Source organism: Dendrobates tinctorius, unplaced genomic scaffold (genome assembly GCF_039654945.1).
Source record: "Dendrobates tinctorius isolate UK_male_01 unplaced genomic scaffold, ASM3965494v1 ptg000102l, whole genome shotgun sequence".
Taxonomy (NCBI): domain Eukaryota; kingdom Metazoa; phylum Chordata; class Amphibia; order Anura; family Dendrobatidae; genus Dendrobates; species Dendrobates tinctorius.
The window spans coordinates 10,087,689-10,112,189 of NW_027361770.1; the positions used below are offsets into that span (position 1 = coordinate 10,087,689).

A 24,501-nucleotide genomic window follows, 5' to 3' on the forward strand; every position below is an offset into this window, starting at 1 on the left:
GTGGATTAACCTTATGTAGAAATTTGTATCCGCCTTCCCGGAAGTCTAGGGATGGGTCATAAAGATCTGCATAAAAGTCTCTAAAAACCGCATAGATTTGAGTTGGATCATGAGTAATAGAACCATTGGGTAATGTAATATTAGGGATTCTAGTGGCTGCTTTGAATGGTTTCGTTAGGGACGCCAAAAGATGGCCTGGTTTATTTCCACACCGAAAGTATCAGTTACGTTGATGAGCTTACTGATTGTGTGCCTGTACGTGTAGTAGGGTGTTTAAGTTTTGTTTAGCCGTAAGGTAAGCTTCTTTATAGGAGGGAGTGTTATATAACTTAAAATCCCTATATAATTTTGAAGTGACTCAAAAAATATTCATAAAATAATACATTTACTCATTATTTCATTAAAACAACTTTTTTTAAAATAATTTTTTTTACAGAAACAGGTACTGAAAAATAGACGTTTTAGGAGTTCTCAGATGACTACTTGAATAACTCAGTAATAAAGTTAATATATATCCATATTCCAATACAATCAGCAAATGTGGACCTCAAAGTGCAAGTGTTTTATAGTCATTAATTGAAAAATATCAAAAGAAAAGAAACTATGAAGAGACTATGAAGTATTTTCAAACAAAAGTCACAGAGAAGACTCTTTAAAAGTGTATCAACATACAGTACAGACCAAAAGTTGATCCCAAACCCATTTATAAGGCAAGAAATCCCACTTATTAAATCTGACAGAGCACACCTGTGAAGTGAAAACCATTTCCGGTGACTACCTCTTGAAGCTTGTCAAGAGAATGCCAAGAGTGTGCAAAGCAGTAATCAAAGCAAAAGGTGGCTACTTTGAAGAACCTAGAATATAAGACATATTTTCAGTTGTTTCACTCTTTTTTGCTAATTATATAATTCCACATGTGTTAATTCATAGTTTTGATGCCTTCAGAGTGAATCTACAATTTTCATAGTCATGAAAATAAAGAAAACTCTTTGAATGAGAAGGTGTGTCCAAACTTTTGGTCTGTACTTGTACGTGCTGACAACTGAACAAATCACAGTCTTACAAAGAGGTTTAACTTTTTCCCCTTCATCCCATATAGACACGTTTTCAGTCATAAAGGATATACACTTATTTGCAAGAAAATTGGTTTTAAAGAAATTACATCATAAGACGGATCTATATGAAAAGCTTCCCACAAGGGAAGAAAGAGAAGCACTGAATATGTTACAATCCTTGATGGAGGAAAATGAAAGTGAGGTAAGTTCTGTTAGGCATCAGGTTTCTGGGTCTGCTCTGCAGGAATCCAGAGCCTCACATTCCATGGTCTCCTGCTGTCTATCTACTGCAGAGAAGATTACTTTGCAGCAGACCGCTCCAGAGACTAAGTTCCTCTGTGCTCCTACTGAGCATGCTCATGAGACGGTCTCCCATTGGAGATCGGGAGTCATGTGCCCAGGTCCTGATCCAGATCTCATTGGTCCATCTCGGAGATCTGGAAGGTCCCGCACGGCTATAAAAAGCGAGCATGACCGTTCGGCCATGCGCTAGTATAGACTATACTGCTATGTGTGAATGGTGACGGATGTATGATTCTGGTGACTGACTTATTATGAAACCCCTTCCCCTCTGATATTATGCATGTGGTTAGAGAATTAGTTCAGTAGTCTGCACCAGTCTGTGGCAAGCCTTAGGCCACTGTGCACACCGCACCTCTGCGCTAGCGTCCGGCATAGCGCCTGCTTTGTAGCTGTGTCGTCGAGCGGCAGTGTCCTGCGCTGCGCTGCAATTGCAGCCCTTCTTGGTGCTCGCAGTAGCGACGCCGCACACACGGTAGGTCTAGACAGACGCAGCTCCTCTGTCTTAGGTTCTGCTCTTGTGACCAGATACCGTGTGTGCATTTACCTGAGGCCTGTGTCACTAACAGGCTCAGCGTTTTTGTATGTTTATGCTGCGGCGCTTCTGTATGTGAACAGAGCCCGCTCTGCGCACTTCGGGTGAAGTTGAACCCGTGCGCATAATACCACCATATTGCTCCTCTGTCATTACCTAGCAGCGTTGTAACACCTACTGCACGGTGGACCCCGAGCGGCGAACGCACTTTATTATTTATTTTTATTTAGTGTGTTCCGCCGTTCCTAACAAGTTCATTCCCCAAACAATTAGTATCTAATCCCCAAAAATTTCCATCACTATCTTTGGTACCGGCTGTGGCAGTCTTTACCAAAGTGGTGAGTAAAGAAATAGAGGCCATGAAAACAATTTTGTGCACAAATCAAATTTAAGTCCTGGTGAAAGAAAAGCTTTAAAGGAAATGGAACAATGGGATAACGTAATATTTAAAAATGCAGACAAAGGGGGTAATATGGTGATTTGGCCCCATCATACAGTATATATGAACATCAAGCTCTGAAATTACTGAATGATGCTAAATGTTATAAAATGCTAACCTTTAATCCCTCTCAAAAGTATCAAGAACAATTGATAGAAATTCTGTCAGAGGCATTTGAGAAGGGCATCATTCCCAAGAGACTATTGGATCTTTACAAAAATCTGCATCCTAAATTGGCAACTTTTTACCTTATTCCCAAAGTCCATAAAGATGCAGAAAATCCTCCAGGAAGGCCAATAGTCTCTGGGAATGATAGTCTTTGTGAAACTATTTATAAAATCATAGATCATTATCTCAAACCTATGGTATCTGAATTACCTTCACATATAAAAGATACCACGGCTGCATTAGGACACTTGGATAATATGATCTTAAATGAAAACACATTACCCGTGACAGCAGACATTGAAGCCCTATATTCTTCTATTTGACACCAGAATGGCCTTAGAGCAGTAAAATGGTTTTTGGAATCAAGTCGTATAGATAAACTGATGGATTACCTTCATATTGTATTACTGGAGAACATTTTGACCCATAATGTGTTCACCTTCAATAAAAAGATCTATGTGCAACAGCAAAGTACAGCTATGGGGTGATTTGTGCCCCCTCATATGTGAACCTGTTTTTAGGGTATTGGGAAAGAGAAATCTTTCAAATTGAATCCATTCACGGGATTGAAAAAATCCAAAAATGGATTCGTTATATAGATGACGTGTTGTTCATCTTTGAAGGGACAGTTGAGGAATTATTGAAATTAATGGAGGAATTAAACACCAACAATTACAACATTAAATTAACTTTTAAATATGGTGATACAGTTGAATTTTTGGATTTATTAATTTTAAAGGGTTTGGATGGACATCTAGCATCCGAAAACCAACAGTCACCAATTCTCTCCTGGATGCTACTTCATCACATCCAAAGTCAACAATTAAAGAAATACCATTCGGCCAATGTTTAAGACTAAAAATTATTTGTTCTGAAAAAAAAGATTTTTTGAGCGAATCCAAACAGTTGTCAGCACACTTTAAAGAAAGAGGCTATAGTCATTGGATAATTAAAAATGGATTTCAGAGAGCAAAAAACACCACAAGAAATTATTTGTTGTATAAAAATGAGAGAAGTAATGGAATACAGACCGTGGAAAATGAGGGACGTCTAATTGCGAATTTCCATTCCCAATGAGGTGAGTTCAAACAAATTATAACCCACCATTGGGGAATTTTGTTTCCAGATCCTGTTCTAAAAGGAGTTTTAACTCCTACTCCATCAATAGTGGCGAGACAATCGAAAAATTGACGAGACCTTCTAGTCCATAGTCACTTTGAACCAAAAAAAGAAAAAAAGAAAATTTTGCAGGAAAAGGATGGATTTTACCCATGTGTATTATGTAAAGCCTGCGCAAATCTTACAAAATGTAAAAATTTCAAAAATTATAATGGTTCAAAAATATATGAGATTAGAAAACACATTACATGCAGGTTAAAAGAAGTGACTTATCAAGCAGAATGCCCTTGTGGCAAAATATATACGGTATTGATCTCCCGAGTAGGGAATTAAAAATAAGAGCAAGAGAACACTGCTTAGATATTGAAAAAGCAAAAAGTATAAATAATGATTGTGTTTTAAAAATACTGCTTTGGCACTTTAAAAAATATCATCAGTGTAATTCCAAGCTGCTTAAAATAAGGGGAATAGATTTAGTCACTATGGGGTCTAGAGAAGGTGATTTAGGAAAATTACTGGCCAAAAAAGAAAGTTGGATTTTTCAACTCGGATCATTAGCCTCACAAGGCCTCAACGAAAGCTTTGGCTTTGGAGCATTTTTATAAATCCATTTATTTTCTTTATTAGGCAATGTGCACACATTGCGGATTCTGCTGCATTTCTGCAGCATTTTTGTCCCTGCGGAAACGCAGCAGTTCCGCAGACATGGTACAGTACCATGTTAGCCTATGGCATTTCAAATCTGCTGTGCTCACGCTGCGGTTTTGCTGCGGTTTACAAACCGCAGCATGTCAATTGTTTGTGCGGATTCCGCAGCGGTTTCACACCTTTAACATAGTAGAGGTGTGAAACCGCAAGGCAAAACCGCAGGCTAATCCGCAGGAAAACCACAGGAAAACCGCAGGTCACCTTACTTGCGGTTTTACCTGTGGATCCGCGCGGAAAAACCCTCAGGTGAATCCGCAGCGTGTGCACATAGCCTTAGGGTTTCTAGATATCTTAGGACATAATTTTATCCTGTTTTTAAGCTTGTTTTTATTCATTTTAATATTTATATTTTTCTTAGTGTATGTATACTTACCTAACTATGATGACATCTTTGATGACATAATCATACCACCTGGAGAAAAGAGAGTAAAGGGCCTGTCACACTAAGCGATATCGCTAGCAATATCGCTATAACTTGTGACGTTATAGCAATATTGCTAGCGATATCGCTGTGTGTGATACTTACCTACAACCCGCTCCCCCGCTGCTTATCGCTGATCGCGTGAGAACGTCCAGGACTGTTTCTCATCGTCAGCTTCCTGCGGTGCTTCCTGCTGTGACGACAAGCGACGCGTGGAGCCGGGCGGGAGGACGCAGGATCGCCTGGTGTGACAGGTAAGTAGCGACCCCCGTCCCCAGCGATGTCGCTGGTGAGATCTGCCTGTGTGGCAGCTCACTAGCGACCACTTAGCGATGTACCAGCGATCCTGACCGCGTCATATCGCTGGTCGGGATTGCTGGTACATCGCTAAGTGTGACAGTACCTTAAGAAGAGAACCACCGGGATACCCCCACAAGGATCAAGATTTACTTTGCACAAAAAAGAACTTACGCATACAATATTCTGTATGTATACCTACCTCTATATGTGATGCCACCATATGAGCTGTACCCACTTAGGGTGGTTTCACATTAGCGCTTTTTAAGCGCACGCACGGCCGGGGGTAGCTCCGCCCCCGAGCCGGCTCTCTGCACGGCGTGCCCGCCCCTTGCTTGTAGCGCCGCCTCCTAGCGCACAGCGGCGCCTGCGATCGGTGCACCCTATCTTTAGCATAGGGTGCGCAGATCGTGCGCAGGCCGTGCGCTAGTTGCGCTTTGACCTGCGCTGCGCACTTTTGACGGTGCGCCGTGCGCGCCAAAATCAAACTTTTCGGATTTTGGCGCGCACGGCGCACCGTCAAAAGTGCGCAGCGCAGGTCAAAGCGCAACTAGCGCACGGCCTGCGCACGATCTGCGCACCCTATGCTAAAGATAGGGTGCGCCGATCGCAGGCGCTGCTGTGCGCTAGGAGGCGGCGCTACAAGCAAGGGGCGGGCACGCCGGGCAGAGAGCCGGCTCGGGGGCGGAGCTACCCCCGGCCGTGCGTGCGCTTAAAAAGCGCTAATGTGAAACCACCCTTACTTGGAGAAAGATGAGTGAATCAACAGAATATTTTTGAAGGACTAGAATCCATATTTGATAAAAGAAGAATTTGTTTTATTTGGACTATATATAAATAACTTTTTCTCTTTTTTTATTTTTTTCCTTGTTGAAATGTGGACCATTATTTTAGGGAAAGAAGGATTTGTTTAGCCTCTCTTAAATTTATTATTAGATTAATGATACCCATTTTACTGTATATGATAGTCATATAGATTGTTGTATCCGGTTAGGATCACTTGCGAATAATAATAATTCTTTGATTAGCTGGATTTACATAAATTATAATTTTCACTTCATCAATTTTATTTTCATTTAGTCACCTTATATTCTTTACTTGCTCACACTCATTAACATAACTTTAAAACAATATATACTATTGAGGTTTAGGCACATTTGTTTTCTTATCTTTTTATATATTAATTATATACACATATACAGTATATTAAGTTCATTTTGATTGTCTGAGCGGTGATAAAGCTATGCTGGTAAGTGCACATCATCAGGCCGTGTGACACACAGCACCGGCAACTGCTGATCATAATGTGCTCATCCTCCTCCCCGTACCAACAGGGTAATCGGTGGTGTGATGCTGTTGTGCTGGATCACAGACGCCAGGCAGTTTTATAGAAGAAGTGTTCCGTAGCTGGAGCATGTGCCGTTATATCTAGCAACTGCTGATGTCATCATCCTAGAGAATTTTTCCATTGGATTTTTCTTTCGAACATGCACATTGACACCTAGTAACTATTGACGTCACAACAGGTGATTTTTTTTCTATTGGTGAAGATGCGGCTAAGCTAAAGTATGGACACCTGGTTACATCATGGGAGATATGCTCTGTAGTTTGAGCATGCGCTGTTATACTTGGTAACGTCTGATGTCATTAGCTTAGGGAATTTTTCCATTGGCTGATTTTTCTTTTTTTCAACACAGATAGCCATGTGTTGGCATGTAGATTAAAAAGTTTTTGTAGAATCTCTGTGATATGAGACATATAAACAGCACTAAGCACTTTTTTCTCATTTATGAGGTAATTTTCAATTAATGACTATAGCACACTTGCACTTTGAGGTCCACATTTGCTGATTGTATAGGAATATGGATATATATTAACTTTACTGATGTGTTATTCAAGTAGTCATCTGAGAACTCCTAAAACTTCTAATTTTCAGTACCTGTTTTTGTAAAAAAATTCTTTAAAAAAAGTTGTTCTAATGAAATAATGAATAAATTTATTATTTTATGAATCTTTTTTGTGTCACTTCAAAATTATTTTTTGTTTTTTATAAAAAATAACTGGTGAAACTGTTATGTGAAGTAAGTGCAGCCTTTGATTTATAGGCATTTTGTGATATAAAGGACTTGGTGTATAAATAAAATCCCTATATGCCTGAGTAAGCCTGTGTAAGAGGAGGACAACAATTTTTTTGGAGACACATAAGAGATAATATGTCCGCTAAGCACCGTCTTAGCAGTGGCCCAAAACAAATTGATATCTTCCAAGTGTTCCAAGTTGTCCTCCATGAAAGTCTCCCACCAACCAATTAAAGAACGTTTAAAGTCATCCAAAGTGTAGAGATATGAGGGAAAGCGTCAACAAAAAGATACAGTTCTACTAGTGGGGAGTTCTAAAGTAAGTAAAACCGGAGAGTGGTCCGAAATAACTGATGGGAGGATATCAGCTGTTTTTAAGAAGGGAAGAAGAGTGGCAGAGAACAACCAATAATCAGTACGAGTATGATCGTCATGTACTCTAGAGTAGAAGGTGTACTCTCTCCATGGCGTGGCAGCATCTCCAAACATCAACTAAATCAAGCCTATCTAGTAGGGTGGAAATCGGTCCAGCTGGAGAATGATTGGCAGTGTTAGGTGCATAAACATTAGCGAGACAGTATTCTCGCTTTTCAATAAGAACTCTGACTAGTAAATATTGTCCCGCCCTATCTCTCACCACATCTTGTACAGAGCAATTGAGATTTTTATGAAACAAAATAGCCACCCCACGCTTCTTCCGTGGAAAGAATCCTCCAAGCACTCCAAATAATGTATATTACGGAGCGCTGGGTGACCCCTACAAAGCCAGTGGGTTTCTTGTAGGAAGACGATATGCCGGTGTAAGCGGGTAATATGATCTAACACCTTCCTGCGCTTTACCGGCGAGTTCAGACCAGCTACATTCCAAGATAAGAGTTTGAGAGACTCAATATTGATATGAGAAGCTACATCATTAAATGTGGTCATATTAGCCTATCCCACATGGGGGCCAGTAAATAGAAATACTGAGAAAAAAACATATGGGCAAAGGTCCGTCCCAGTGAGCGAAATCTAATACCCATATTAACCAAAAAGACTGAATGAAGAGTGTGCCCCAGGAAATAAAACACACCCCCACTCCCAAACCCCAAATAAACTGAAAAACACCATATATAACATCAGTTTAAATTATCCCTGCCAGTAGTATCTCCTTAAAAGGAATTTTACACAATAAAAGCAAACATTGTGCATTACCGCCCTCCCGATGCGATAGCATCGGGCCTCCATCTAGTCTATCTATATAATTGCCTTGTAATGTTTTAATTTCCTGTTCAGTCCAGATGTCACCATATCCCAGAATTCCAAGCGGAGGAAGTTCACCGACCGCCATATTGGGACACCCAAGTGATGGGTGTCTCAATATGAAACTGCTGTTGGTACCAACCTATACCACCAGCGGAACATCATCGGACCTCACACACACACTCTATATGCCGTATGCACCACACACACACACACACACACACTCACACACACAGTCACACACTCACACTCTCACATTCACGCAGCCTCTTGCGCGGTACCACCAGTGGAACACCGTCGAACTGTGCCTGTGCAAATTATGCACAGGTGCAATGAATCATTCAGCTGATCCTGGCGGCAGATGCACGACGTGTCTACAGGCAGAGGAAGCCAGGCAAATTAAAGGGGTTTTCCTATGAACGAAAGTTCATTTTAAAAATTGTCTGTGTCTGACCGTGTATGGAGCATAACACATCTCCTGGGCAGGGGAGGAAGCAAAAGACAATACTGATATTACAGGAGGAGATCACAGAGGAGTCATTTTCTTTTACCTCGCAAAATGTATCCTCTGTGATCTCTTACTGTAATGTCAGTATTGTCTTTTGCTTCCTCCCCTGCCCAGGAGCTGTGGTATGTTCTGTACACAGTCAGACACAGGGGTGAGAGAGACAGAGCACAGGGGGGAGACAGCTCAAAAGGGACAGCACATGAGGGTAGAACACAGCACAGGAAGGAGAGAGACAGGAGACAAGGGGGATAGCACATGGGGTAGACCGGTCAAAGAAAAGAGCACAGATGGGAGAAGTCAGCACATGGGGAAAGAGAGAGTGGATAGGTGGGTGAGCACATGGGGGGAGAGATTCTCAACGCTGCAAAGCCTGCCCCCATAGTGACATTACCTCCCTCCCAATGTGACAGCATCGGGCCTCCATCTAGTGTATATATATATATATATATATATATATATGCATTGCACACACATACATATACACTGTATATACATAGATTGCTATATTTCCCTTTTGGATAATTAATGTGTCTTTACAGCGGAACGCCTTCTAACATGTTACCATATAGAAGTACCCTGGTTGATGGCGTTTCACAGAGTTTGTAAGGTAACGGTAGTGTGGCCTTGCTTAAGCTTTTCAAATAATGGGATAGGGTGGGTAACCTGTCATATTTTTGGAGTAGGAGTGCTGGTGGTAGTGTGTGTTCATGTAAAATTAGCGTGAAGGCATTTTCACAACATTGCACAGTAGTAGTACCAGCAATCCAACATGATTGCTTTTCTGTTAACAATATCTAGTCACATGAGAAAAACATCTTGTTATTTTAAGGGTATGTTCACACTGGGCATTTTTGTTGCTTTTTTTTCCTGCAACAAAACCTGATTTCTTGGCAGGAAAGAAGCTGCGGCAAAAACACAGGTTTAGGTACGCTTTTGGTGTGGATTTGGTACTTTTTTGGTGCGTTTTTGTGTCTCTTTTCCATGCTAATGTCCGTGACTTTTCTGCACAAAAAACGCTGCAAATAATGATACATGCATTTTTGCTGCGTTTTTGCAATGTTTTTTCAACACCCATTCAAGCCAATGGGTGAAAAACTCAGCAAAAACCCCGAAAGAAGCAACATGCTCTATGTCCAAAAAAAGCAGCAAAGCACAAAATCCTGATGACATAAAAAAAACAATGTGTGTGCATGAGATTTCTAAAATCTCATAGGCTTTGCAGGTACTGTAAAAAGAAGCTAAAAATTAGCATAAAAAAGCAGCAAAACGCCCAGTGTGAACATACCCTAAATATGTACTTGGATATGTTTTGAAAAAGTAAAATTTTCATATGGCACCCATTTGTCCTATGTCCTCATACACATAGATCATCTGGCTCCCACTTGCATTATAGGAAAGCTCTAGAAGAACTGGTTACTTTGTTCAGAATTATTCTGTTTAACAATCTAATTACCCTCATGGAGCTCTTTAGACCATTACACTTGATATACTTTCTGAAGTCTTTATAATTGAAACTAGAAGAGTTTGCCTCTTTCTTTAAAACTTTAATTGTGTGGGATTTGATTAAATATAAAGTAACTTGTACTACGTTTTACACTTTTTGATTATCCCATTATTAGGCACAGGCCATTATTGACACCTTGGGAAATAGACTTCATGACAAACATGGGACACCAACCATTTTACTCCTATAATGCATGCATTATAAGATAATGTATTTAGTTGAAAAAAATGCACTTCATTGCATTTTCTCCTTGGGAGCCTATAATTTTAGACTGTGCGAGAGAGCAAATAACAAATAAGAAGTAGTACAATTTTTCCCTAGTAGTCAATATTTTGGGCTTAGTATAAGGCTCAACAAAAGCCTTTCTCCTTACACACACACATACTGTGTGAGGTCTTCTTCATGCTTTTTTTTTGTGTCACTGTAGGAGGGAGAGTTCCCACTGTGTAACCGGACCAGAACCAAAGAGACTGTCACCAAGCTTCCTAGGGAAACTGTTTCTGGGGGACATAATTAGAGGATGGACCAGGGACAGTTCTAGAAGGAGTGGGGGCGGAGCAGGTATAAAAGGAACTGAGAACGTCAGTAGCTGGCACTCAACGGAGCGGGAGAGAAGGAGCAGGAAGCCTAGGTGGTGCCAGAGAGCCAGAGCGACGACCGGAGAGATTGGAGGGGGACCCACCACCATCAGGGAGGAGACAGCACCGAGCAACCCAGCAGAGGGATGCCGACCAAATGACCGCGTTCCCGCCTCGTCACTTCAGCCCGCGGCTGCGGCCTGCTGACTGCCACCCGCGGCCACCACTGCCCGAGTCTAGCCCGCGGATGTCACCCGCGGCCGCCACTGCCCGACTTCAACCCGCTTACGTCAACTCTTTGTCGGCTGGGCCCAGCGGCTGAGATGCCGAATCGACACAGACCACCACTCTGCCAGATGTCAGAGGAGGATAAGTGACACATTGTAGTTGATCAATCTTAGTTCTTGGACCCGTAGTCGGCCTCATAGTTACCGGTTCCAACTAGGTAATTATTGTCGTGTTTACCTGTGTATTATTGTTTGGATCCCTGCGAGGATAACTGTTGTTAGCTTGCCAGTTACTCGAGATAGCCCCTATATATAAAGGTTGCATTCTAAGCTCACTCCGGCTCCCGGCTCCCGTCTCATCACTACATCCCGTGTACCTGCGAATACTACATTTGGCGTAGTCGGCAGGATGCAGTCTCCAAGCGCGAGTGGAGATGCTGCGGACCAAGGGGGCGAAGGCGGCCCCCGGTCCAGTTTATCTTTGGGGGCTATGCTGAGTAACCTGCCCAGGTTCTCTGGCAGCATTACCATGCTGTGGAACTGGATGGAACAGATGCGAGGGTTATTTAGGATGCGCCCGATGACCCCTGACCTGGAGGCCGAGGTGGCCCTAATGGCATTGGACAGGGGGGCCCGGGACTCCATGGTGTTAAGGCCCTCGGGACAACGAAATACCTTCGTCAGGGTGTTACAGATCCTGGAGGAGACCCATGGGGACCCAACTGATGTGGGAGAACTGAGAACCCGGATGTTTAGTGGCATGCAGAAAGAGGGGGAGACAGTGACACAATATATGAATGTTTTGCAGGAACTGTTTGCAGCCATTGAGAGGAAGGATGGTGTCGGCTTGGGGCCCGTGGACATGACATTGCGTAACCTTTTAGTGACCGGGCTACGAGACACCTTGACGAAGTAGGCTCTGCGAGAGTGGGTACGAGTGGACGCACATCTGACCTTTTCAGAGATAGGAAGGGAACAGAAGCAAGGGGTGACAGTCCCTGTGGGAATGGCCTGGAGTATCGAAGCATCCGTAAGCGCCCTGGGTGAACCCCACTGGGTGAAAGAGATGAGGCAAGAGCTACAAAGTATTAAAGGCGAATTGGCCGAAGCGAAAAAAGAGGCCGAGGCCACAGGAAGTCGGCTAGGGCCGGGCCCGGAAAGCACGAACCGTCGCGGCCCTCGCCAAAGTTGGTTCCCATGACCACTTGTCTGTTACGATTGTGGAGGATTGGGACACTTCGCCCGAGAGTGCCCACGTGGCAGGAGGAACCCGCCCCGCCGGCCATTAAAACCAGAGGGCCCTGAGCTGGGGGACGTTGCTCGGAGCCAAAACCCACCACGCGGGGTGGTGGAAGTCACGAAGATCTAGTTGTGAAGTGTCCACTAATTTAGACAGAGATCGAAGGCCGTGTGGTGCGGTGCTTGGTGGATACGGGGTCGCAAGTTACTACTATGCCAGAAATCTACTACCGGCAATGCTTCCCTGAAGCCGCTAGGCCCCAATGGGGGTCAGTGATAAAGCTGGTGGCTGCCAACCACCTACCAATCCCTGCCATTGGAGTAGCCTGGATGCAGATCTCCATGGGCAGCAAGCAATTAGGTCGGCGAGGCGTGGTCCTGACTCAGGGAGACGCAGGCGAGAAACACGCTGTTACCCTGGGCATGAATATACTAAAGGAGTTCGGCAGCCTTCTCCTCAGTGAACCCACCCAAAAGACTTTGAAACAATGGAGCTCCCATACGCCTGGGGCAGATCTTTCAGCAGCTGGTGCTGAGGGGGGCACGAGTCCAAGATGACTGCCAGGAGGGGGAGGTGCTGGGGAGAGTGATCACGTCTGCGGCTCCCCAGCTCGTGCTGCTGCCAAGACAGACAGTTGTCAGTCTGCCCGTCCTGGCCCATGTGTCTTTGCAAGGAGTAGATAGAGTCAGTGATAAGCGGTCATAAAGGAGCGCTTAGGAAGCAACCCAGGGCAGACAAAGATGTCAGGTCTCCACCGCAGCTCCAGCCAAAAACCTCCAATGGAGGATAGGAGCAATGAGAAAATGGAAAACAGCCTTAGGAGCGCAGGAAGGAGGCTCAGACAAGAGATGGGTTTAAACCACAATGCGTTTCGACGGAGGATCCATCTTCCACCTGATGAAGACGGATCCTGTTATGAATGGGCACCGAGGAGGATAGCAGGCCCAGGCTAAGCCACAGAAAACCAGAGAGGTTGGTAACTAAGCGGATGCAGACCCCTGATCCTGTCCACACAACTAGCAGTAGCCATTGGAGCGTACCTACAATGATCCTAGATGCCTCGGCACAGCCGGAGAGCTAACTAAGCCTAAAGCAAGAAGGGGGAAATCTAAACTGCCCCGGAGCAGACCCAAGGGAATAGATAGTCCCCAAACATATATTATCAGTGAGACAAGATGAAAACACAAACGAAGGCAGGAAAATAGACTGAGCAAACGATGGGGCCCACACTGACTAGACAGGACAGGAAAGGAAAGACACTGTCTGCAATCACGCAAAAAACCCTGCAAAATGTCCAACACGTCTGATGCAAAAAACACTATATCAGCACTCTCGTATATTCTGAAAGCAAAGCAAAAAGAGACAAATAAAAAGGGGACAAAAAAAACTGGCACATGCAGTATCATTTGGGCGGTGATTCAGCACAGCCCCAGCCGGAGCTAGCTGACCCGCACAAAGCAGAGATAAACAAAACCAGATCAAATGCAAACAGAATAGCAAATGAACCACTTAGCTGAACTTGCAGGGAAAGAGCAGGAGACATCAGACCTCAGGAGGCCCAGGAAAAAATCACCAGAAGGGATAGAGGGAGTCAGCTGTCTTAAATCCCAATCAGAAACCCCAGATCTCCCATCGTCTTCCTCATTATCAGTTGGCAAGCCTCAGTCAATCAATCAGATCAGCTCAACTACCTCCAGTAACCACCAGAGGGAGCCAGAAAGAGAACTCTCAATCTGACCAGCTCCACTATCTTCAGTAATCAACAGAGGGAAGCCAGAGAGAGAATTCACAACAGGATCCTCTGTCGAAATGCGTTGTGGTTTAAACCCATCTCTTGTCTGAGTCTCCTTTCTGCGCTCCTAAGACCGTTTTCCATTTTCTCATCATCTCTGGAAGGAGTAGAGGTGCAGGTGGAGCCATTCTCCTCTGAGCGCTTACCCCCGGGCTCCTGGTGGCTCGCGCCCTTAGTCACCGTGCGGAAGGGGACAGCTCTTGTACGCTGCGTCAATCTAGAGGATCAAGACATCATCCTGAAACCCCGCACCGAAATTGCAAAACTGGTGAAACCACTAGTAGAGGTGCTCCCTGTCCTGGCGATACAGCTGGGGGTGAGCGACCCCTGGGCCGTAACTGTACGCTCCATCCAGACCGCAGGGTCGCGGCCTGAGCAGGAAGGGCGAGCAATTTTGGAGAAGATGCGAGTGGAACTCTCCGGACTAGAGTCGACCCAAATACACCAGGTAGAAGCTCTTCTGGGCCATTACCGAGAGGCATTCGCCAGCCATGAAGACGACTTTGGATGCAACGCAGCTATCACCCACGGCATCCCCACCAAAGGAACGGCTCCCATCAGAGAACGATATCGGCAGATCCCTCCGCAATTATGCCAAGAAGTGCAGACTCTGCTTGGCCAAATGCTGTGAAAGGGGGTTATCCGGGAAAGCCAAAGTCCCTGGGCAGCCCCCATCATGCTGGTGCGGAAGAAAGACGGCATGCTACGGTTCTGCGTGGACTTCCGGAAACTGAAAGTTTGTACCATCAAAGACTCATATCCACTTCCCCGTATCGAGGCGTCCCTGTCAGCCCTGGGGAAGGCAAAATATTTCTCTACCCTGGACTTGGCCAGCGGATACTGGCAGGTGCCAATGTTGGAGGAAGATCGTGCAAAAAACGCCTTTATCTTGCCCATGGGACTGTTTGAATTCAATCGTATGCCATTCGGCCTGGCCAACGCCCCAGGAACCTTCCATCGACTAATGGAGCGGTGTCTGGGTGACCTAAACTTCGAGGCCACCCTAATATACTTGGATGATATCATAATCTATGCCGCCACATTTGTGGATCACTTGCAACATCTGGGTCCGCTGCTTGGTCAGCTACAAAAGTACGGGTTGGAGGTCAAGCCCCAGAAATGCCATCTGTTTCATACACAAATCGAATATCTGGGGCATGTTGCTTCCGCCGAGGGAGTGAGACTGTCTATGGAGAAGGTCGCTGTGATACGAGAGTGGCCTACTCCCGAGACCGTAAAAGATGTACGAGTCTTTCTGGGGTTGGCCGGATATTACCGTCGCTTCGTAAAAAACTTAGCCCCCCGTGCCCGAGTCCTACAGGACATGCTGAAGGGGTCCCCTGCTGGGGCCAATAATTGGAAGATCCAGTGGCGGGAACCACAGGATGACGCCTTCTGAGATCTCAAAACCGGGATTTCTGAAGCCCTAGTGTTGGCCTACACGGATTTCTCGCAGCCGTTCATACTGCACACCGACAGGAGCTTACACGGGCTGGGAGCTGTAATGTCACAAGTACAAGATGGCTGGGAAAGAGTGATCGCTTAGGGAAGCCTATCGCTTCATGACTCTGAACGCAATCCTGACAATTACAGCTTCTTTAAGCTCGAGCTTCTCGCAGTAGTGTGGGCCATGATGGAGCGGTTCGCGGAGTACCTGACAGGCTCTGAGGTAGTGGTACGGACTGACAACAATCCACTGGCCCACCTCAACAATGCCAAATTGGGGGCCCTAGAACAATGGTGGGAGGCCCGGATGGCCAAATTCAAATACAAAATCATCTACAAATGGGGAGCGGAGAATGTACATGCTGATGTCCTCTCTAGGATTTGATGCACGGCCCCTGGGCAAAGCCGGGACGAAGTACTGGAAGGAGAAGAGATGCCGTTCGCTCTGGCCCCCACCAGAATCACAGCCGTGACCCGAGAGCAATCCCATACAGGACCCGCTAGGGGCATGTTAGAACAATCCCGGGATGAATAGATCCAACAGCAGCAAGAAGATGGGGAGTTTGGCCCTCTGCATCAATGGATAGCAGCAATACAGCTACCCAAAGACGCCAAAAGAGAGACATTGACTCGGGACACTCTGCTAATGCTACATCAGTGGGAGAAACTGGTAATCAAAGGAGGATTATTGTACCAAAAGGCAGTGCTGCACACAGCACCAACGATGGCCTGTCAGGTGGTAATACCGGGAGCCCGGCTCACTGAACTTGCTCGCGAGGCTCACGAAAAAGGGATTGATTTTGTGGCACAAAAGACTTTTCATTGGCTGCAACAAATGGCCTACCATCACCGTTTACAAGCCGAAGTGGAAGTTTGCCATGCCTGCCGCCTGTGTGAGCTAACTAAACCACTTGAGCAACAGGCTCCCGTACAAGCAATAGTAACAGCGGCACTCCTCGAACTCCTGATGATAGACTATTTAAACATCTGTCCAGCTCACCAGGGGTACGAGCATTGTCTAGTCATGGTGGACCATTTTACCAAATTCGCAGTGGTGACCCCAACTCGGGATCAAACAGCGGAATCGGCCACCTTTGCGATCTGTAAGAACTTTATCCAAGTATACAACTGCCCCCAGCGGATTCATTCAGACCAAGGTGCATGCTTTCTAGGAAAAGTAATGGAAGAACTACATCGCTTATACGGCATCGATAAATCCCGAACCACACCATACCATCCTCAAGGGAATGGGACCTTTGAGGGATTTAACCGGACATTAATCCAAATGTTATGTACCCTGGAGGACGACTGAAAAGCCCACTGGCCCGAGTACATCCCCGAACTGGTCTGGGTATATAACAACCGGGTACACCAAGTCAACGGCTATACCCCGTATTCGCTACTGTTCAGCCGGGAAGGCAAAGCAATCACCGAGGTGGAGTTGAATCTGGAGGAAGAACAACCATGGACGGGAGTCTCCTCGTGGGTTCGGAATCACCGGTATTGGCTACAAACCCTGCACCGGATCGTCCATACAAAACTTCAGGACCTGGAACACCCGGGTAAAATTCGCCGAATTCCAGGCAAGAGATCGCATACTCGTACGAGATCAGCGCCCCCAAAACAAATTGGGACACCGCTGGGAAGAAAGTCCCTACCGGGTACTGCAACGGGTAAGCCCAGATGGGCCAGTGTACGAGATACAATCTGAAAAAGTGGGGGATCACCCCGCCTGAACAGTACTTTGCAATGTGTTGCGGCCATGTACATCCACAAACCCTGAACGGCCCGAGGCCCCTCCTCAGGCCCCAGAACCTCCGCCAGTAATATGGAATGAGGACAACGAGGAAGACCCTCCGACGGTACAAACGGACACTTCTAAAACCAATACCCCAATAACCCTAGTCAACCAACCATCGTCCACCACCCCAGAAGACTCCACCACAGTCGAACCACGACGCTCCGAGCGGTCTACAGCCGGCAAACCCCCCAAACGCTATGAACAGGACCAGTTCATGTGGCATAAAAGACTTTTACATCAAGAGGCAGGGTCAGACCCCTCCAAGCCCTCGCCCGAGGGCTGGCGAGCATACAGGATGGGGGAGTGTAGAAGGGAGAGTTCTCACTGTGTAACCGGACCGGAACCAAGGAGGCTGTCACCAAGGTTCCTAGGGAAACTGTTTCTGAGGGACATAATTAGAGGACGGACTAAGGACAGTTCTAGAAGGAGTGGAGGTGGAGCAGGTATAAAGGGAACTGAGAACGCCAGCAGGGGGCTCTTGACGGAGCGAGAGAGAAGGAGCAGGAAGTCTAGGTGGCGCCAGAGAGCCAGAAGGAGTGAGCGACGACCGGAGAGATTGGAGGGGGACTCACCACCGTCAGGGAGGGAGACAGCACCGAGCAGCCCAGCAGAGGGATGCTGACCGAACGACCGTGCTCCCACCCCGTCACTTCAGCCCGCGGCTGCGGCCTACCTGCTGCCACCCGCGGCCGTCGCTGCCCGAGTCCAGTCCGCGGATGTGGCCTGCCTGCCGCCATTCGCAGTCATCACTGCCCGAGTCCAGCCCGCAGCCGCGGCCTGCCCGCTGCCACCCACGGCCGCCACTGCCCGACTTCAACCCATGGTTGCGGCCTGCCCGCTGCCACCCGTGGCCGCCACCGCCCGACTCCAGCCTGCGGCTGTGGCCTACATGTCCAGGGCCCCGGCCACCGCCATCCCGCCTCTTCCAGGAGGCACAACGCAGAGGAACTCTTCAGGGGCCTGTTGTGCCCTCACTCCACCTGTGCATAGGAACACAAGAAGCTTACGTCAACTCTTCGTCGGCTGGGCCCAGCGGCTGAAAGGCCGAATCGACACCGACCACCACTCCGCCGGACGTCAGAGGAGGATAAGTGACACGTTACAATTGATCAATCTTAGTTCTTGGACCCGTAGTCGGCCATACCGCGGCCTCATAGTTACCGGTTCCGGCGAGGTAGTTATCGTCTTGTTTACCTGTGTATTATTGTTGGATCCCTGTGAGGATAACTGTTGTTAGCTTGCTAGTTACTCGAGATAGCCCCTATATAAAGGTTGCATTCTAAGCTCACTCCGGCTCCCGTCTCATCACTGCATCCCGCGTACCTCCGAATATTACATCATCAGTGTAACAAGCCCCGGCGCCTGGGAAGAAGCAGTATAGTTTGCGTTGTTCCCTGATGCCAGCTGCTGAAGACAGCTCTTATCACTGTTTCCGGCTTGCGCTGAGATCAGCACAACCAGGAGATAATGATGGGTGTTGTGTTTTGGGCTCCAGCACAATTTTCATAACCAGCAGAGGGAAAGCCTGGGGGCTGATTTTGATAACCTGAGATAAGGGGCAATACCCCATAAAGTTCCCAATCTATTAATAAAAGCTCACAACTGTTTGCTTAACCTTTCCTGGTTAATTTACTGGGGACCCCAGAAAAAATGACGCAGGGTCCCCCTATAAATTTAAACCAGCAAAGGCTAGGCAGATAGATGTGGTTTAAAATTAGTAGCCTGGGAAGGGATCAGAGATACTGCCCCCACAGGCTACCAGCATCAGCCCTCGGCTTTCCCCAAATCTGGCTTTTAGCCTCTCTCTTCCCACTTGCCCTGTGGTAATATTTGTGGAGTTGATGTAGCCTTTGTATTGTCAGGTGACATCAAGCCCATGGGTTAGTAATGGAGAGGTGTCTATAAGCTGCCTATCCATTACTAATCCAACAGTTATATTGCAAAAAAGACACAGCATGAATAAAGTCCTTTATTTGAAATAAAAATCCACACCGTTTTACAGATTTATTTAAAAATAAAAACCTGTTATTCTCACCTTATGTCCATTCCTTTGAAGCCCTTGTCCACTGTAAAAAAAACAATCATATCCCTCATCTGTGATATGTGGCTTACAACGTGGACGGTGGCATGATGGAACCATCCAGGCTAAAAACTATGGTAGAATGAGGTGCTGCGAGCACAGTTTCAGTGACGGGCAGTGACATCATAGAGTTCACTGCCAGTCATTGAAGCTGCATTCACACACTTCACTGTGAGCAGCCCAATGAACTGCATAGACCTCAAGGAGATCACTGTGAACAACATGAGAAAATTCTGATGTTTATGTGATAGGTTGCTATAGGGTCATAAAGGGTGAGTCTACTTGTGAGCGGGGGCGATACATCGCGAATTTAGGGTCCCAACCTCCTCTGCGACACAGGGTAAGATTAGGTCCCTATCAGGGTGACTACACTTGTCCCATCTGTAGCATCCCTGTTAAAGACATTGTGTCCCCCTTTTTATATAATTAATAAAGTTTTTATAAATAAGAGGAGGGTGGTTTTTAGCTGATATTTCTACAATTTGGGACCTGCTTTCTTATCTTCGTTTTTGGCTTTCTTCATATATGCATTAATACGAAGTGCTGATGGTGCTCCCTCTTTCATACACAACAGTCATGTCATCATTGTGTATAGGGAGGGAGCAGGAGGTGCTGGGTCATAGGAGACGCAGACAGCTCTGCTACACAGCCATAAAGCTGCATTTCCCTTGTAACTTGTAATATGCCATCCCCAGTTACAAGGGAAATAAGATGAAAATAAGAATATTTAAAGCACCACTCCAGGTTTTCTTTTCATTGTACCACTGGAGTGGTGCTTTAAATGTAATTTCCCTGTCTCATACTAGTCTGCTGCCACCTTAATCCTTTTTCAGCATCGCTCCCTTTGGTCTTAGATGAAAAGGGACCTGCTGGCAGATCCAGTGTTTCATGGAGTGAACTGGAGGTCACTTTTCAATACATCTCTATGAGAGCCTCGTTGCATTGAGCTCTTGTGACGTAACTTCTAGCACAAGATGGGGCCTCAGGAACCAGAGTGGCAGAAAGTGAAGCCGTCAGAAGGTGAGTATAAGAACGGGGGCAGGGGGCTTACATTTAAAGCACCACTTCAGCACTGGAAAAAAAAATGCTGGAATGCCACATTAAGTATTAAATCCCTTCAAAAGTATTTTATGACCTCATGGGAAGCACAATGTGTCATATAGATTAAAAATAAAAATAATTAATTATTAAATAAATAGTAGGTAACTTTAAAATAGGAAATAAATAAATTTAAACTATGTGGTGTTGCATGAAGAAACTGCAGGTTCTCTACAATCCTACATCCACAGTAGATCTGTTTATTTCTTCAAGATGTTTGAATCAACCTCCCTGAAAAAGTCCTTCAAAAACAGTGCAAGCTTATCTAGAGTGCTTGGAATGAATGCTGTTTTGAAGGCAAAAGGTGGTCACATCAAATATTAATTTATTGTAGTTTTCTCTTTAAGTTATTGACTGTACAGTTTGTTTAGATTTTTTTTTCTATATAGTTGAATGCATTCTAGCATTCTTACTTCTTAAAACATTTGCACAGTACTTCATATATACACAAAATAGACCAAATGTGAAACCATTGGTATGGCCATTTTTCCAAAGTGTCTCAGGAGCCATTTTTCAATAAGACAATACCAGGACACATGTCGCTAGTGTTACTGTAAGCAGCGTCTCCTGACTTGCGTCCCATTGAGCACATCTAGGACATCTTTGGTCGGCAACTGCACGGGGGGCTGCCAGCAGACCTTAGTGCATTTAGCGAAGCAGAATACTCCTCAAATAACCAAATAAGCATTGATAACCTCACTGATAACATGCCAAGGTGTGTGAGTGCAAGTATTTCTGCGCAAGGCATTCAGACTCGCTACTGAATAAATCGAGATGCTTTGGAAATTGTGTTTCCAATTCTTCAGCATTTACACACCATTAACAAGATCCTGTGATTTCCATAATTCTATGACTTTTCCTTCTTGGTGTTGTAAGTTGATTGTTTAGGAATATATATTTTATTATTTCATACATTTATATTTAACGAATATAGTGTATAAATAGTGATTGAGTTGAATACAGAAGAAATGCCCCAATTATTCATCTTCTTGGAAATGAAATGACTAGCTGGTCTGACAATACATAACTGCACATGAAAGGATGTAGATGTCGGTACAGGGTGAGAGATCTCAGCTGAAAAAATATTTTCAACCGCTGAGTGACACTGTTACTCTTTCCTGGAGCAGCATGAAATATTTTGATGGAACATAAATATTCTTTTCTGACAGAAACTGAGAAGGATACTCTGACATTTCATATTCTTACCTCCTCTCTCATCTTCTTAACCGTTTCACCTTTCTGTTAAGAAAACAAAATCACAAAAGAGAAACGTTTATGGTGAGCGGAGCTTGGAATTGCACTGAACAATGGCAAAATAAAATGATTAGGTACTGACCTTCCCAATGATGCTTCCCACCTCCTGAAAGAAACATAAGAAAATGTTGATGATTGATACAATGAATTAAAATAAGATTCTATTTCATTGGGATTGTGTACTGACATCTCCATTACTGTGAGTGACTTTAGGCAGTGTTGTCTACTCTACTCTACTACTATACTAGAAAAGTCAACTGGATAAGGAAAAGTATTCTGCCTAATTCCTCTAAATTTAGCAAAAAAAGAAAAAAACCTCCTGTGTGCCTGAAGGACTTCAATATCCCATCCCCCCATCACACTCAGATAGGTGTCGGAAATACTGCTAGTCTCCATTGGTCTATGGTAGCTTACTTTCTCTAGTAAAATACGTAAAGGCTGGAGTGTTAATGTAAAGATGCTGTAGGGCAAGGGATGCTGAGTAGATGATTGATGATTTCCGCATTGCTAATATTAATTAACAAACAAGCAATAATGAATGTTTACTATCCATATGACGACCCTACAGACATGCATGTCAGGGTGCTTTTCTCCTCATGGCTACACCTCTGCTACTTATTGGACGCTCACCGGCTGCTATGTGTGACCATAACCCTAGTCCATTAATCACCTAGTTTAAAGACATTTAATACATTTCTGCCAGATGCTCAATTAAATCTTCCATAGGGCAGCATCTTTATGTTGGTAAAACATGAGCTTAACTGAAGCATGTCTCCTGAGACCTTCAGAAGAGGGGCCTTTCACATTAATTGGAAGTGTAGCAGTATAACGAAATTATGAAGCCTTGCATTTTATTTCGTTTGTATGCTTGTCATTCTTTGAATAAACAAAACAACAGGATTAAAACACCCTGATGAACTTTGCAAAAGAAGCTCAGGCTGTGAAACTATAGAAAGGATGGAGCGAATACATTTTACAACCTGGAACACGTTACAGGGTAGTTATTCTTCATGCTATACGGTTGGTATATGTGCTGCATAAATGTTATGTTGGATTATCGTTCGGCAGATGCTCTTTATGTTTAAGTCTTAACTGATTGATATTAAAGTGGAAAGTACGAGGCCAGTAATAATCACACCATAACTTCCTCCATCACATTTCTATATTGTCGGAAAGAAGTGAGGGATCGAGGGCAACAAACTGTCCAACTACAAACCAGACAACTGTCTGTCTGTCTGTCTGTCTAATGCAAATATAGAAATAATGGGGGACTTTTCTTATATGAATGCAAAATGCACTAAATAGTATTAAATAGGATGGATGCACGATACCTGCCAATCGTGCATTAATCCCAACAGATATCTGTAGGATGTCACCGGCGCTGCTCAGCTCCTAAAGCGGAAGTGTGGGATACCGGAATCTCCCTTTATGCTATGACCATTTTCATTTTTTTTCACCCCTTCTTCCAAGAGACATAACTTTGTTATTTTTTCCGTCAATATAGCCATCTGAGGGCTTGTTTTTTTGGGGACAAGTTGTACTTTTGAATGTCACCACTGATTTTGCCATATAGTGTACTGAAAAGCTGGAAAAAAATTCTAAGCACAGTGACATTGCATAGAAAAAGTGCAATATGATTCCCCAGGTTAGTACGAGTGCACAGATGCCAAAAATGTATAGTTATTTAAGTGGTGAAAAAAATTCCCAAAATTTGCATGAAAAGAAGTTTTTACATTTGTTGCAATTTTACGGGACCCTTAGCATTTCCATTTTTCGTGATCTGTGGCTGTGTGATTGGCTTATTTTTTTCGTTATGAATTGACATTTTTTCTGATACCATTTGGGGGTAGATACGATGTTTTGATCACCTGTTATTGCATTATATTGCAATGTTGCAACAGCCAGAATAACATAATTCTGGTGATTGATTCTGGTTACGCCCTTTACCGATCTGATTAATTTTATATATCAGACATTTCTGAATGCAGTAATATCAAACACATGTATTTTTTTAACTACTTTATTTTCAATGGTGCAAAAGTGGGGTGATTTTAAATTTTGTGATTTTTTAAATTTTTTGTTCACTTTTTACTTTATTTAATAGTCCCCTTAGGAGTCTTGAAGCTCCGATCATCCGATTGCCTGTGCTATACATAGCAGTGTTTCATCACTGCTATCTATAGCAGAAATCATGATCTCCTATGAACTCCGGCATCAAAGGCAGGAACACGACATATGACGTAAATCAAATTTTCTAATTTTTCCATAGGACAATTGTGTTTATTAAGAGCACTTTGTAGGATATTTATCAAATCTAGAATGGTTTTTGCAAAATTTTTAAAGTGTAATTAGTTACAATAAAAAAAAATGATGCTTAACATACACAGGCAGTCCCCGCATGTTTTGTGGTGGTCTAACAGGCATGAAACATGCAGCAGAGGGAACTTAAACATGTCACTCAAGCAGCTGTGATAATCTGTGCATACCCGAGCACCCTAGGCAAACTCAAGTAACGAGCACTTGCGCTCATCACTAACCATTAACACATCTCCGTAGTGGAGTATAATATGCATCTAAGTTATGGACTGAAAAAAAAGAAAACAAACATTTC

The 24,501-nt window shown here is 44.5% G+C and overlaps 1 protein-coding gene across 6 annotated transcripts in view; it reads right to left on the bottom strand.

The window, feature by feature from the left end:
• Nucleotides 1-24,501, bottom strand: part of LOC141099730 (poly(rC)-binding protein 3-like) — a 1,815,006-nt gene that overhangs the window by 141,606 nt on the left and 1,648,899 nt on the right. For all 6 annotated transcript variants that reach the window (XM_073587737.1, XM_073587736.1, XM_073587732.1 and 3 more), the window contains 2 exons: nt 21,973-21,996; nt 21,843-21,875 (listed from right to left, as the gene is read on the bottom strand). In XM_073587737.1, coding sequence (XP_073443838.1) covers nt 21,843-21,875; nt 21,973-21,996 — 57 coding nt within the window. The remainder of the gene's footprint in view (nt 1-21,842; nt 21,876-21,972; nt 21,997-24,501) is intronic.